The 16,112-nt window shown below is 26.8% G+C and overlaps 1 protein-coding gene across 1 annotated transcript; it reads right to left on the minus strand.

Annotated features, from left to right (window-relative positions):
- Nucleotides 1-7,920: 7,920 nt before the first annotated feature.
- LOC103498953 (protein IQ-DOMAIN 13-like) lies at nucleotides 7,921-11,948 on the minus strand. The gene is made up of 6 exons (XM_008461787.3): nucleotides 11,660-11,948; nucleotides 10,956-11,055; nucleotides 10,154-10,528; nucleotides 9,857-10,075; nucleotides 9,367-9,501; nucleotides 7,921-8,891 (listed from the first exon to the last, which is right to left on the minus strand). Exons 2-6 carry the CDS (start codon nucleotides 11,028-11,030, stop codon nucleotides 8,088-8,090), a joined length of 1,608 nt encoding a protein of 535 aa, XP_008460009.2. The 5' UTR covers nucleotides 11,031-11,055; nucleotides 11,660-11,948; the 3' UTR covers nucleotides 7,921-8,087.
- Nucleotides 11,949-16,112: the final 4,164 nt, after the last annotated feature.

Genomic DNA, 16,112 nt, shown 5'->3' on the forward strand with positions numbered 1-16,112 from the left:
CTTCTAATTTAACCATGCTAGTATGATCCTCAGGTGTCAAATAAAGATGTAGTAGAACTTCAAAAGTATCAAAAATAGGTCGTGATGAAATTCATGGTTAGACTCTGTTGGACGGGAGGAGGAGTTAGCTTAGATAGAGCTTGGTAGATGAATGACTATTTGAGGGGAGGATCTTGGTAACTTGTTCAAGGGGAAGATCGTAATGCGACCAAAGTCCTACATCGGTCAGATAAGCCTTTTGGGACGGTATCGAAAACAAAGTCATAAAATGTATATTCAAGGTGGACAATATCATACCATCGTAGAGATGGAGATATTTGAGGGTTTGTTGTTCTAACAGTTTCAAAATATTATAAAAATAAGAATAGAGTTAGATTAAATTGTAACATTCTATAGTTTTAAGGGCTTGATTGAGAGTGTTGGCTTATCGGCCAACAGTGTGAGTTTTGCATCTTTATGATGACTTAAAGGTCTTAATTGCAATATGTTGCAAGTTAGAATGGGTAATTGATCAAAACCTAAAGGTTTCTATAATCATATCTATTTTTTGGATTTTTTTTTTTTGTATCCAACACTTTAATTTATTTATCTTATTTTGTGGTAAAAAAAAATGTTTAATTTGTAGGTGGGTTGGTTGCTATGGGATTTGAACTTGTTTTCTAAAGAATCTTTACCCTTTTTTATTTTTTACATCTTTCTATGATTATTAATAAGTCAACTCCATTTTATTACATTTTATAGATGTGATTTTCTTTTTCATATATATTTTACATTATTGGTCCCCAAAAGACTTTTTTTTTTTTTTAATTTTATTTTTAAATTTCATTTTAGACTTTGAAATTGTATTACAATATTGTTTTAGTTATCTCCTCTACTATTTTTAGTTTATGTTATTTAAAAAGCTTGACATTATTTAACTTTTTCTATATGAATTTAGAGGATGGGCAGATTTTTAGATTGAAAAATGATAGAAGTTGCCACCATGTGTTATTACATAAGTAGATGAGTTTGAAGAGGCTATTGAGTTGCTTTTTTTCTTTCTTTTTTTTTTTTTTTTATTGTTCAATGGTTAATTAAATTGACCATATGGATTAAAAAACTCTCAGAAAAAAGAAAATATAACGTTCGAGATTACAAACAAGCCGAAAAATTAAAATTTTCAAGTATTTTATAAGTAAAGTTTTCTATTGTCACCGCATAATATTAGTAATTTTAATGCAAGTGATTTAAGTTAGATATGTAAAGGGGATCATATTGGTTGGGTGCTTCGAGACCATAGGGTTGTTTATTGCAACACTGTAACTTGCACCCATGGGCTTCATATCGTAACTCCATGAGTGCACATTATAGTGTTGCAATCCCTTTATTAGATCAAAGGAGAAAGTGCTTACTTCAATCAAATCGATGATATAAAATGTTTAAGTACCTAATAGTCCAACACATTTGGTGTTGATTATGAAATTTGGTGACAAATGATTTTGGCTCATTGGTGGTCGAAGGTTCTCATTCTTGTTTTTGACAAGATAACTTTTTTGTTTAGTTGTGCACTTCGATTGAGGTTGACATGGTTCCGTTGACTTTATAATCGTTGAAATAATGTTTTGTTTTTCTAATTTTTTTTAAATAGATAAAAAGATGCAATTAAGATAGGAAGCTTGAAATTAATATGTTTTCATGAGTTTGTACTTTAAACTAATATTTAATAAAATTTTGAATCGTAAGTTTTTGCATAAATTCATGAAATACTCATTACAACTTTGACTTAACGACACACCCAATTAAAAATTTAGAAACTCGTTAAAGATTTATTGGTCGTACCTCCCAATTTTCAACTTAACCAATAATTCATTAATTAATGAAAAGAAATTGAATTTAAAAGAGTTCTTTTTTGAATAAATTCCATCAACACTTTCACATTTATAAAAATCCTTTGTATTTTTAAAAGATTAAAATTTACTTTTTCAAAAAGAAAGAAAGAAAGAAAGAAAAAGATTCAATTTTATTCTCTACCGACTTCACTTATCTAATCCCTCGTCCCTATAGTCAATGGATACTAAAAGGTCGTTTGATAATAATCATCACCACTTTATATTTTCTACAAATAATAACTTTGTTTACTTTAAAATATAATTTTTGAGTTAGTCTTTTAAATATATTATATTAGTTTTATTCGATAAATATATAACATCTCGAAAATTAAGATAATTAATAGATAACGCTACATTTACTTAATATATATATATTTACTACTCGACTAGCTACGATTATTTCTTAACTTTTAATTTGATATTTAATCAGTTTATAGTGTATTCAATTTCTAAAAACATTAGTTCATATCCAAATCTATTATACTTAAAATTGATTTTTATGTTTAATAGATACACGAATAAAAATATTATTGACTATAAGTCGAAGACCCGATTAAATATAAAATTGGAAAAGTCATACTTCATTTGGTAATTATTTAATATCTATTTGAGACTATTTGGGTTTTTTTTTAAAAGATGTGCTTTTAGTTTTTAGATTTTAAAAATAAAATATCATATGTGTTTTGATAACTATTTTGAAAAAGAAAAAAGAAAAAACAAAACAATATATGATAATTATTTTTAGTTTTTAGTTCTTTTTTTTTTCAATTGAAAAACTAAAAGCATGTTTGATAATTGTTTTTGGTTTTATGTTTTTCAAAAGGAATTTTCAAATTAAAAGAATGTTTGATAATTGTGTTTCTACTTTTTGTTTTAAAAATTCAATATAAAATATTTTTAATGAAATTTTTAGGGATGTGTTTTTCCTATAAAGATAAAATCAACCTTCTTCTCTAATAATTTTTTATATAGTTCATGTAATTATAAATAATTATAAAGGTATTGTTTGATAATCATTTTAATTTTTTATCATTATTTTTCTGCTTTCTAAATTATATTCATAAATCCTTTGTTTATTAAAAACGAAAATCATATATCTTTGACCATTTTTCTAATTAAAAACAATAATAATAAAAGATTTTTCTAAAAAATAATTTTTAAAAACAAATTATCTATACTTTCAAGGTAAAAAAATCACGAAATGACATAAACAGATCACGTTTGATTTTATTATGAACCGTAAATATTTTACTATTTTACTGTTTTTTATTATAGAAAAGATAATTTAAATAAATATTTTGTTAAAAAATAACAACTAAGATGAGATTTAATTCCCATCAAGAAAAGAAGAATAACATATGAAAAGAATATATTTTTTAACATTATATTATAAAGTAGAAAGGTTCCAACCCAAAAACTAAAAAAGAGAGAGACACCCAATTGAATTGAAGATAAGATTATACATCAAATAGATGTTAATTGAAAGTCCAAAGTTGGTATTAATGGAAGATGAATATTTTGGAATTCCCAAAATATAATAACAATAATAATAACACCAAGAGAAGATGAATTAATCTACATATAAATATATATATATGTGAATGTAATGAAGTGGAAATGAAAAGATGAATATTCTCCCAACATTTGTATTTAGTAACTTACTTTTGGTTGCAAATGTAAAGTGAGTCCAAAATAAAGGAGAAAATACCTTTCTCATCTCTCTCATTCAACAAATCAAAGTAAAATGAACACTTTTTTTTTTTTTTTTTTTTTACTCTTAAGTTTGAAATAATTTCATAGTGCAAAATAAAAACAAGACAAAGTTATTGACCAGTTGACTAAGGTGTCTTTCCTTTTGACCCACTAAAATAAATTCAAATTATCAAACGAGAAAAAAATCAATATTACCTTTTATAATTTTGATTACATTACCGCTTTAGTTTTAAACGATTCGTGTCAATATAAAGTTAGTGATTAATGTGATAATTTACAAACCTTCAAATTTAGTTGTTTAGAAGCTAAATTGAGAACGAGTAATTATTATTATTATTGTTAGCCTCATCATTCATGTTTACTTTTATAAATATTTCTATTTTATTATAATGTATTAATGCTTTATTTTCAAGTGTATTTAATAATATTAATCTCAAATGATCAGTACTTGAATTTTCAATTCTTTTACGACGTTTATTATAGGAATATTATTGAACGGTGGGATGAACCCTTACCTTATAAAAGAGTATCTTATTCTTTTTCTAAACTCTTTTATCTTTATCCCTTTGATTTTTTAGTACAACAATTTCGATAACCTTCAAAATTATTTCATATTAATTTCCTTAATTGTTTGCCATAATCATAGTGTAGAAAAAAATTACTATAATAAAAATTTCACATATACCTCTATCTGTTATTTATGCTTGAATTAAAAAAATATACATTTAAAAATTTAGTGACACCCCATCAATTTAATAAGGTAAATTTGATAATTTCATTTCATTGTTATTATTATCATTGAAACTTAGTTGAGATTTTGATAAAAAAAAAAAAACAAAGCTTTGAATATTTATTTTGATTTTTCTTTTTCCTTTTCATTTCCCCTAACTTGCAACTATATGTGATTCGTAGCAACCAATCCTCTCTTACCTAAAAAAACGGTTAGAATTTTACTATCAACCCCTTCTCAAATTTATCTTTTTCTGAACATAACAATTATTTTAATACGAACTGTTCAAACTATGATGATATTTGTAATCATACTTTCAAATTTTCATTTTGTACAAGTGTTAAAATTGAATTCTTAAATTTATATAAACGTTACGTTTAGGTAAGTTTGAAGGTTCAATTAATATTCACTACTCGATTTCGATATATTTTAAGGGTATAATTATCACTGCGAAGGATTTTTATTATATTTGTAGAAGGAAACCCACCCAACAGTTGCTGGGTAAATAATAATGCAACAAACCTCTACTTAAAGACATGGCAAAATAAATAATAATAACAAATCATAATACTCACAATAATATATTATTTTTTGCAATTTTTTTTAAAAAAATTAAATAAAGTACCATTTTGAAAAGATCAAAAACATATTTTATGAAAGTTGTACTTCTCTCTCTCTTCTAATTTTTTGAAAGGAAAAATATGAAATGGTTTTTTTGAATTATACAAAATATCCTCAAAACTTTTAAATGAATATTTTAGTTATGCATGCTTTTAGGCTTTGAAAAAAAATTCATTTGATTTCTTTTTAGGAAATATATTTGGAATTTTTTCAATATTAAAATGATGAATATAAATATTGATATAATAGTTGATATGGAAACATTAAAGATCGTGTGTGATATCATTTACAACATTATTCATGAAAACTTGACATGGTAGCTAACGAGTAAACAAAAATTTTGGATGTTGTTGTAGACGATTTCTGTTATGAGTAATTTTTAGGCTAAAGATAAAACGTCGATAATTAAGAAAAAGAAATTACTAAGATTGAGAAAGCGACAACGAACGAACGAACAAGTCACTATACACCTAGAGGATGAGAAGGGCCAAAGGAAGAAAGCTAGTTTGGCCCAAGACCAAACTATACGAATGAGCTTCAGTTAAGGTCGAGGCTGCGCCCATCACCTCATGCATTATATGAGAAGGGAGTTAACTTGGCCCATATTCGTTTCGATTAGCCTGGTTTGTCTTAACATTGACAAAGGTCGAGGTCACTAAATCAAGCCAATTTGGTCACCCAACTATATCGATATTAAAAAGAAGGAAGCAAAAAATGTAAGCAAACTATCCACCAGTAATCTTGTTCTACGATGAACCTACCAACTTTCAGACTTAAGCATGAGAGTGTGCATGACCTACACCACATTGATGTGCATTCTTTTGTTAAATTGTAGGTGATCTTCCTCCTTCAAAATACAAATTTACCATTGTTCCCACCTTGAAGTCATTTCAAAATGTCCATTAAAATTTTGGCATGCATCAACAATAGTGTCAAATCAATGTTACCTTTAGTGATGAAATTATAGTTTCAATTCGTATACGGTTAATGCAAGATCTCGATTTCATCCCTAGTGTTATGTACTCCTCAATTGGAACAAAATCTAAACACGAATAACCATATTTGTAGTTTAACGGTGGTTTGACATATAAGTGATTTTTCAAATGTTTTCTAATATAAAAGAAAATGGGAAGATAGAAGGTAATAAGGGAAGAAGGTAGGGGTAAAATGGGAAGAAAGAGGTGATGATGAGAAATAGAGGGAAAAAAGAAAAAAAGTTTAGGTAAGAGAGAAGAGGTTTAAAAAAGAAAGGAAAAGGAAAGAAAAAAAGAATGATTAGGTTTGGCAAAACCAAGAGAAGGGATGGGGGAGGTGTGTAATGATTTCTCTTGTCTAGGGGAGAGAGAGAGAGAAACCTTTTTTTTTCCTTTCTTTCTAGAGAGATAAAAGGGTATTTTGGTAATTTTGATTTAGAGTATGAATGGGAATGATGATAAGTCATAATGGAAGAGTTTGGATGATGATCATTATGGGAATTTGGCTTTGCTTTAAGCTTTGCTCGTGTGTTCTTCCTAATTAGGTTTAGACCATCTTATCACCCTCACTTTTCTTGACCATAATCATTTCATATTATGACACATAGTTTAGAAAGATAAAGATGCATAATAGTTGTTAGTACCTAAGACTTTCGTAAACAATGTGACGAGAAAAGACTCATCTAGAGGTTAATATCGACAAGATAAATATAGTTGTAAAAGATAGTCGTTAGTCGTCGGTTTGGAAAAGGGGCAAATCTATTTTGACTCTAAACACGTCATGTTATATTAACGACAACTCTAAATTTTTAATTTCATCCAAACCGATGTTAAACTTAAGGAAGTAGTGTCACAAATTTTTTTGTCAATGCTATATTTGTTGACTTATTCCTTAATTTTAATAGAAAATAATGTAAACATCCTTATCAACCCAATAATTTATAAAACTGAAAGAAAAAAAGAAGGTTTGAATAACACAAATTCTAACTTTTTAAATTTTATATTGTATACATGTTTTACCATTCATATATTGCAGAGTGTATTTGAGAAATTTTTCTTACCGAAATTTAGAAATAGAAATTACTAGAGAGTTAAAAACTACGTTATTTTTAAAAATTTAAATAAAAAAGTTCCGTGCAATTTGATGAAATTGAAAGTCCACGATTACGATTAGTATAACTTGACAAATTTAGAACTCAAAAGTGATTACAATAGACAATAATAAAAGAAAGAAGTTAGCGATTAAGAACGGAGACATATCATTTTTAATAAAATATAGGTACAAACACATATATTTTTTAGTATAATAAATGTGAGATATGGAGACTTGAATCTTCGACCTTAAAGCTCGTTTTTATAAATATTAGGGTTCATTTTTCAATATTTTAAAAAATATATATAGAAAAAAGAAAAAACAATTTATAAAAAATAAAAAATGTGTTGGGCTGAGTCTCATCAATATTTATGGGTTTGTAGCAATAGAAAACGGCCCAGAAGAGAAGTAGAGAGTAATTTCTCTAAATTATGTTTCATACCAAATTTTTAAAATTTGATACCGATGACCAAAGTTATATAGTTTCGATTTTTTCATCCTACATTTTAATTTAATAACTTTACAAAAGAAAAACACCAAAGTATTTTTAATTCAACCTATCGTATTTTTCTTTATAAATTTCATTTTATATGTTTTTGTTTATCTATCCTACGTATTTTGCAAAATGAACTAAATTTTTAAAAATATATAACAAAATTTCAAATCTATCACTGATTGGACTTATAAAATCACCATACTCATTCAATATCAAAAGAAAAGACTATGAAAAAAAAGTTTACCACATACGACAATTTGTGATCGAGTGGATTAAATTTTAAGATGAATGCCATTCAAAATGTAATATTTTTCAGATTATATAGCGGTTCATGACGGAATTTTGACGGTCCTTATTACACATATATATAGTAGAAATGGGCAACAATAATATATATAATACTAAATTGTAGAAAGAACTCAAGATTTTGTTGTAAATCCTTTACAAATCCAATTACATTCGAACTGTATATGAATTTATATATTCCCCATCTATTGCATATCTTTTATTAGTTTACACTCATTCAATAATAAAGAGACAAGAAATGGAAAAAAATTAAAAATGGAAATAATAATAATAATAATAAGAAAAATCACACAAATCTATTAAATGGCTTTCTTCCAATTCCAGCAGGCAATGAAGTCGAAGAATCCACACTCAAATTCCCCACAGATTGATTATTATGATTATTATTATTATTATTATTATAATCCAAACCCCTTTGAGAGTTAATATTTGGTGATGAGTCTTTGTTTGAAGAATTATTTGAGAACAACAAATTGGGTTTATTATTCCATTTGAAAGGAAAAGAAATTCTTGTTTTTGATTGATTATTAGTAATAGGTGTAGGTGTTGAACATCCTCTTAATTTGGCTTTGGCAGAAACTGTTGGAGCCATATAATGTGGGACTGAGAAAGGAGGGCAACTAGTAAGGCTTTCATCATCTTTAATTCTCACGTCAAAAAATGGTGAAGAATGATCAATACCTCTTGCCCTTGAGAACGACCTCGAGGTTCCCGGTGGCGGGGTTCGGAACATGTTCGGGGAGAGTCGGGACGGTTTGGGTGTGGTGATCAGGATGGCTGATTTTGTGGATTTGGGGGTGAGAGTAATTGGTTGTTGATGATGATGATGATGATCAATAATGTTGCTGTTTTTGTTATTAGTTGGGGTGGTGGTGGTGGTTTGGTTTTGTTGTGGAGTTTGAGGGGCTAGAAGAAAATTTTTGAGAGTTTGAGGTTCAGAATTGGAAATATTATTATTGTTGTTGTTATTATTATTAGTAGAAGAAGAAGGTAACTGGCGCTCTAACCAATTCCACCACCATGGAAATGCTGAAGTTCCTCTGATATCTGCCATTGCTGTTTGAGCTGAGTTTGGACTTGCCTTCCATAACTACATGAATACAAATATTATATTCTTCAATCATATATATATAGGGTATGGTTTATGCCTACATACTTCATATATAACTTGGAAACTATATATTTTTTTTAGTTAAAAATTTGTTCTAAGCCATCTTGAAGTAAGCTAGCTAGACATGGTTGAAAATCAAGGGTGGGTAGAGCCTTGAGAAAGATGGAAACTACATGGTAACAAAGAAATCGGACTAAATAATAGTTTTAAATTTAAAAATTTTCTTTCATTTTGAAATTTTAGCTAAGAAATCGCTCGTACAAAGAAATATAAAAACTATGGTAAAAAAAAAATTAAGAAAACAAGCTAATATATAAATAAATAAACATATATAGTTATGTAACGAGACTTTCCAATTAATTTTTCTTTCAAAGTAAATCTCGTTACAAAAAATTTCAAAAATGAAAACGAAATGATTATTGTATAAAGTTTAAAACGTTTTGTAATATAGTACCTGATGAGAATATGCATAAGCCATAGCTCTCTCTCTTTTGACAATAGCCTCAGCTTTTCTTTGCAATCTTGCCTCTATTTCTTCTCTTGTTAGCAAACTATCATCCCAATCTTCTTGGTTACCTCCTGCCTCTGACTATATATTTACATCCTTCCATTATTATTAGCTTTTAACATTATATAGGAATTAAAAAAAATTATATAGTAAATATTTGAATTCAAGATTTTTGCTTACCTTAAGTTAAAAAGAAACGAAAACGACATCATCGTAGCTACGAATTCGAACTTATAACGTCTTATTCCAATATCATATCAAACTAACCACTAAATTTAAAAAGCTTAAAATAACATTATTTGATGCTAACTAGGGTTACGTAAAGTTGAATATTCTTCTGAATGACCGAATGATCGAAAATTACGAGACAAACAATCAGAACACATATATGAATTTGGAGATCAATAAGTTGTAGTAATAATAATAACAAACTCACAGCTTGAATGAAGGCAGTGTCAATGTCCTTGTGGTTAGGGCCATGATGAAGAGACTGAGTTTCAAGCATTTGAATCCTTCTTGACTGAATTTGAGATTGAACCCTAACCAAAAGCTGCATTTGCTTCATTGCATTCATTGTTTGTCTCTTCACATTTTGCCCTCTTACCACTCCTTGAAGTCTCACCAACCCCTTCAATGCTCTAAAGCTCCTCCTTGCCTATCAACAAAACCATACCGATTATCACTTTCCGTGTTCAGTCTCGTTTCATATATAGACTTGAAGAACAAAACTCACCACATAACCTCTGTATGCAGCTTGAATTTTAGTTGCTAATGCATGGTGGTTCCGAAGAGTTGGTTCGGGTCGAAAGCGAAACCCCTCAGGTCGATTTATGAACGTTGGAGAGGCAGTTCTAGGAGGAGAGACGGGCGGAGAGGGTCGTCGAGCGGAAGAGATTCTAGGAGAAGCGCCATTTCTAGGAGTAACAAAGGGAGGTGTTGGTGGTGAAGAAGGCCTAAATGTTACTCTTTGTTGCTCTCTCTCAAAATCCAAGAAAATCTTCTCAACACTACTTGGCTCCCTAAATAGAGGAATGAAGGAATTGGACTCTCCATTTCTTAATTTTCCAACTCCTTTGTTCTTTTCTTTCTTCTTCCTTTTCTCAAATTCCTAACAAATACCATCAAGAAGGAGGAAAAAAAAATAATATATGTGAGTTTTAACTCTAATTTATATAGATATTAAGTCCTCATAAATTATAAAATCAATAAGTAACTTTTTCAAAATTTAAGTGGAAGAGGTTTGAGATAAAAGTGGGTTTATAGAAACTTTCCAAACTCAATTATATAAAATTTGTCACTTTTTTTTAATATTTATTTGCACTTATATGCATCTGTGCATTCTTGTGCTAATAATTAATTTGGCAAACAATTTGGTATATATTTATATATATTTTTCATTTCATTATTTAACACATCTCTAATATCCATAAAATTTGTAAATATTTTAGCACTATAAATTATAGAGGGGTAAAGAGATTGAAATTGCTAATTAAGTACCCTTGAAAAAATGATTAATTAACATATACTATACTTACATTTCCAAGCTTTTCCTTGGAGTTGGGTGTAAAAGCCCTCTTTATAGCAGCAATCCAACTCCCCTTTTTACCCATGGACCTTGCATATTACTTTTTATCCCTACATTACAAATGGCAACAAGTAAATTAAAAAAAAAAATACAAAATTAAGATTTTAATTATTTTGTTAGAAAATTTCATTAAATCAAATTATCTTTTTAGTGTGCCAACAAGTTTTCAAGATGAATATTTTTTTTGTTCTATATTTTAAACTAAAAATAACAATGGATTTTTTTTTTGGAATGTTTATTTTAATTTAAAATGTAAGGATAAAAACATTTAAAATTTTAATAGAAACTACTCAATGAATTTTTAAATTTATTAATGAAAATATGAAAATAAAAAAATTATATTCTAAAATTTTAGAGACCAAATACAATTACTATATATTTTTCATATACTTCTCAATTATTAAAAAATTAAATGAGTGCAACATTAATAAGTTTATTATGTATATATATGATTTTGCTAATTTGTTTCCAATTTTCTCTCTTAAAGTTTCCAATTCTTTAGAATTGGAAGATTATATGCTCAGAGAATTTAAATTTTTGTAAGAAGATGAAGAAGAAGGGCAATGAAAACAAAAACCCTAGTAAATTAAAGATTGAACCAAAAATAAATATATATATATATAGAGAGAGAGAGATTAAACTTAAATTATGTACCTCATAATACAAAGCTTGGAGGACATCAACAAGAAAGAAAAATCAAATTGGAAGAAGAGGTAGAGAGAGAGAGAGAGAGAGAGAGAGAGAGAGAGAGAGAAAGAGGCAAAAGAGGAGAGAGAAGAACAACACAATTCCTCAATATATATCTCTCTCTAAACTTTCATATCTTCAAAAGAAAATTGTGTGAAAAATTCTGATCTGCTTTCTCTCTTAAAAGAAAACAACTTTAGATCTTATATAATTTTGTATAAAAATGAATAATATATAATGGGGTTTGTTTTTGTTGCCACCTTTCTTCACCTTTTTAAGAGATCATAATTTATATAAAGTATTTTTTCTTTTTTATTTAAATTTGTATGATGAGATCAGAATATATATTGGAGTTAGCCATTTTCTCACTCAATGAAGAAACCCAATTCCCAACTAACTTTACTTCAATGGTAAGAATAATTGATCCAACACACATAGTTTGGCAAAGAGGAAAGAAAAATCTATAATTATTTCCATCTTTCCTTTCTTTCTTTCTTTCTTTTTTCCCTTAATCATTTCATCATTCCATATATATATATATATATATATATATATATTCCTTTGATAAAGTAATTATTATGTAACATTTTCTACCAATTCATTTAGGTGAGAGCTACTGACTTTATAGAATACAATAAAGTATTGGTTATACGGTATATACTATCAACTAAAACTATTGCTTTGAATCATACAACTACAACTATTATTTGCATTTTTTTTTATGTTGGATCAAATCGGAAAGTTTCAATTCTCCCTTTGTACTTTTAACTCGTGTTTAGATTTGGTCATGAGTCCTGAAATGGAAATATCATATATTGCCAACCAATTTTAAATTAACTTTCAAACATCTAGTAGTTGTTCGACCCACTAAATAGAGTTAAAAATCTAAAACTAATATATCGTGATTAGTAATTTTTTATTTGAGATAAACATAAAAAGTAGAGGAAGATAGAAATACGAAACTTGTGTAAAGTTATTCGATAAAAAAATGTGTGAAGTACAGAAAGAAGATAAAATAGTGTAAATTTAAGTTTGAAACAAATAATTAAACCAATTAGGTCAAATCTAATAAAGTTGGTAATATGGGGAGCAATCGGGTACGGAAGTGTGAAAGATAAGATTGCAGCACTCCACGTTTGTCAGAATCTTATTGGAGAGATGGTGGGACCAGGAATGTCCGTTGTTTAAGATGGCGATGACAGCGGTTGGATCGGAGTTCTGAGAAAGCATGTGAAGATCCTTACACCTTGGTGATCATAGCCACGTGCTCTATGTTCATTACAATTCTCTCAATATATATACATAATTTTTACTTTTCTAAATTTTACATTAATATAGCTTTTAATTTCTATCGATATTTCTACATTTTATTTTGAGTTAAAGGTCAACGTAGAAGAGTTAATTAAATTTTTTATTATGTCTTAAAAATTTCATAAAAAATATAAAATATGCACAACAAGATGTTAATAAAGTATGATTATAACATAATCTAAACGGTAAATTTTTTTCTTTATATATATTTATGAATGTACATATCAGCTTACGCATACCTCAACTCATTGAGATAGTTATGTTTCATTCTTTACTACTAGATCAACCTATGGTGATTATAAATGATAAATATTTCAAGTCGTTGAACGAGCATAAAATTCCTATTTATTAAGTTACATATTTTTTTTCTCCAACGAAATCTATTGACATTGACATTTTGTCGTTATTTCCATCAACATTTTATAATAACATTGAGACAACTGACATTTTTATCAACATTTGACATTTTAAAATTTTATTAAACTTACCTCTATGACTAGGGTTAGTGAAAGAAAATTTTATTTATATCATAGTTTTAAAGCAAAGTTTGATGTTTGGTAGTTTATTTACAAGAGTAAAATTTTGAATCTAAGCATAACTGGAACGTTTGAATACCTTTTTCCTTTCAGACGTTGAATTTAAATTTTATTTTTCTTTCAAAAATTCAAAATAAAAGTGAAATGAATCGAAAAGTGTAAAATTAAAAATCTTCTTGTTCTTTTTTTAAAGGCTATTATTAATTCGTATAATTTTTTTTAATTTAAAAAATGTATTTTAGTTCAAATATATTAGAGAACTTAGAACTAAAAAAATTTATATATATTTATATTTCTTAAAAAATAAGGATATACCATACTTAAAAAATACTATGTTTTCCTCTTGAAAACTAAAATTTTTCATGAAAATCCAAAAGAGTGGATGAGTTTTAATTTTCTATCTTTTAGTTTTGATTTTGAATATGATAAATAATGAGGTTGTTGTTGTGTATTACATAATACAAGTTAGTTAAAACCATCCTTTCTAGCTATCATTTCCTTCCTTGAATTTTGCTTTTTCTTACAAATATGTGTTTGGTGGGGGCACTAATTGATTTCATACTTTTGTTCCATTTATTATTATTATTATTATTATTATATATAAAGATAAATATCTAATTTTTTATGTTTATTTTTGGAATCCCAATTGTTGTCCCTTTGTGTAGAGTAATCACTATGCTTATTTTCTTAATTTTGACCTACATTCATCTATTCTAATAAAAGTAATGATGATTTTTATATATATAAAAAAAAATCATGTATATATCAAAATCGTGACCTTAAAACTTTATAAAAATTGTTGAAAATACGACTAAAGTCTCACATTAAGAAATGATCATATATAGTTAAATAATTGAGAACAATTATCATAATTGAAATTAGCCAAAAAAGATATTTATCGCTCATTTATCTTTTATAATTTTCGATCAATAATTACCAACGTATATACTTTCAATCCTATGATTAAAAAACATATATAGTAGTAGGTTATATTTATACGTGCAAAGGTGAGATGGATGGTATTTTGTTTTCTTATAAAAAGAGAAATTAAAATATATTAACAAAAATAATATTAGAAAGAAACTAATAATGAGATTGGTTAGGTTTGTTGTTATATATAGTTGATTATATTTTAACAAACTATATGATATTGACACATGAGAAATAATTGCATATTTTAAGAAATAATAATTTAGGAGTTTGGGAAAAATTGTAATTTAAAAGAGAATTAAAAGCATAAAAAAATAAAATGGGTAAAGTTCTTTGAAATGGATTACACAACCACTAAGCTTCCTTTGAAAGTTAGTTACTTGGAGAGTGGCTTTTAAGCAATACATTATATATTGAGGTTCTTAAATAATTATTTGGCTTCTAATTAAGTCAAGTTTTTGGATTTACTATTTATTTATTTCAATTTTATATATAATAAAAAAAGGATTTTATTTCAAAATTTGTTTTTCTATATATTCCTCTAGACTTGAATTTTTTTTTCCATTTGCCCTCAAACCCTATTATGCACATAAAAATTACATATAATTAACTATTTATTCAACTATAATAAGAAAATTGTATCCTATGACCAAAAAAAAAAAAAAAAAAAAGAAAAAAAAACAGTCGATAATATCTTTTTTTGTCACTTTTGTAATTTAGAAAATATAGTTACATGAACCCTATTATCGTTATAATAAGCTAAATAAATAGTTTAAATTTAACCAAGTTCCGATTGATTTGTTTTTGCGTGATATAAATTATGTTTTATATCGTTAGATTTATTAAAGAAATGATTCAACAAATATTTATTTTTCATAATTTGTTTTTGAAACTAATTTTATTTTATTTTTATGATCGATGATAAATTTTGTCAACAATTTTTTTATACATGATTTTGAATTTAAAATTTTTAAAAATAAAATTACACAAAAAAGAAATAAAATTTTTACAAATATATAATATTTGAGTCAACTATGTTCAACTTATATATTAGAAATTCAACTAAATCATTTTTCTAACCCATAGAAACTTTTATAGAGGTTTAAACAATTTCGTATGTTACAAAAAGAAATCCGATTAGTTTGATACAAACAAATCAAAATCACTCATGAACATGGACTAATCATAAGGTTCGAATATTTTACAAAATAAAATATGATTATAGGTTAATATACAACTTTTTTATATCGTAAAGTGATTTCCTTTTTAAAAATTATAAGAATGTTAGGATATAAATTATATGTATATATTCGACTATCTATTCATTTCCATACTTCAATTTTTTTTTAATTGTTCCTACGTTTTGATGTTTTTATCTCTTCTATTGAAAATTGTTTACATATTACTTTTCAAAAAGTTTTGGAACTGAATCGAAAATAGTTTAAACAACGTATAACTCAAAAATTTATTACAAATTACTTTTTAAATTTAGAGATGGAATACACAAAAATATGTATTTAACTTTTTTTTTTTTAATAAATTATATATATTAGCAAAATTTGCACCTAAAGTGCTTCAATGCAACACCCTTTGCACAAAGACATTACTGGCAAAATTTTGCAAAAAGAAAAATGAAAAGAAAG

This window comes from Cucumis melo, chromosome 11 (genome assembly GCF_025177605.1).
Source record: "Cucumis melo cultivar AY chromosome 11, USDA_Cmelo_AY_1.0, whole genome shotgun sequence".
In the NCBI taxonomy this organism is placed as follows: domain Eukaryota; kingdom Viridiplantae; phylum Streptophyta; class Magnoliopsida; order Cucurbitales; family Cucurbitaceae; genus Cucumis; species Cucumis melo.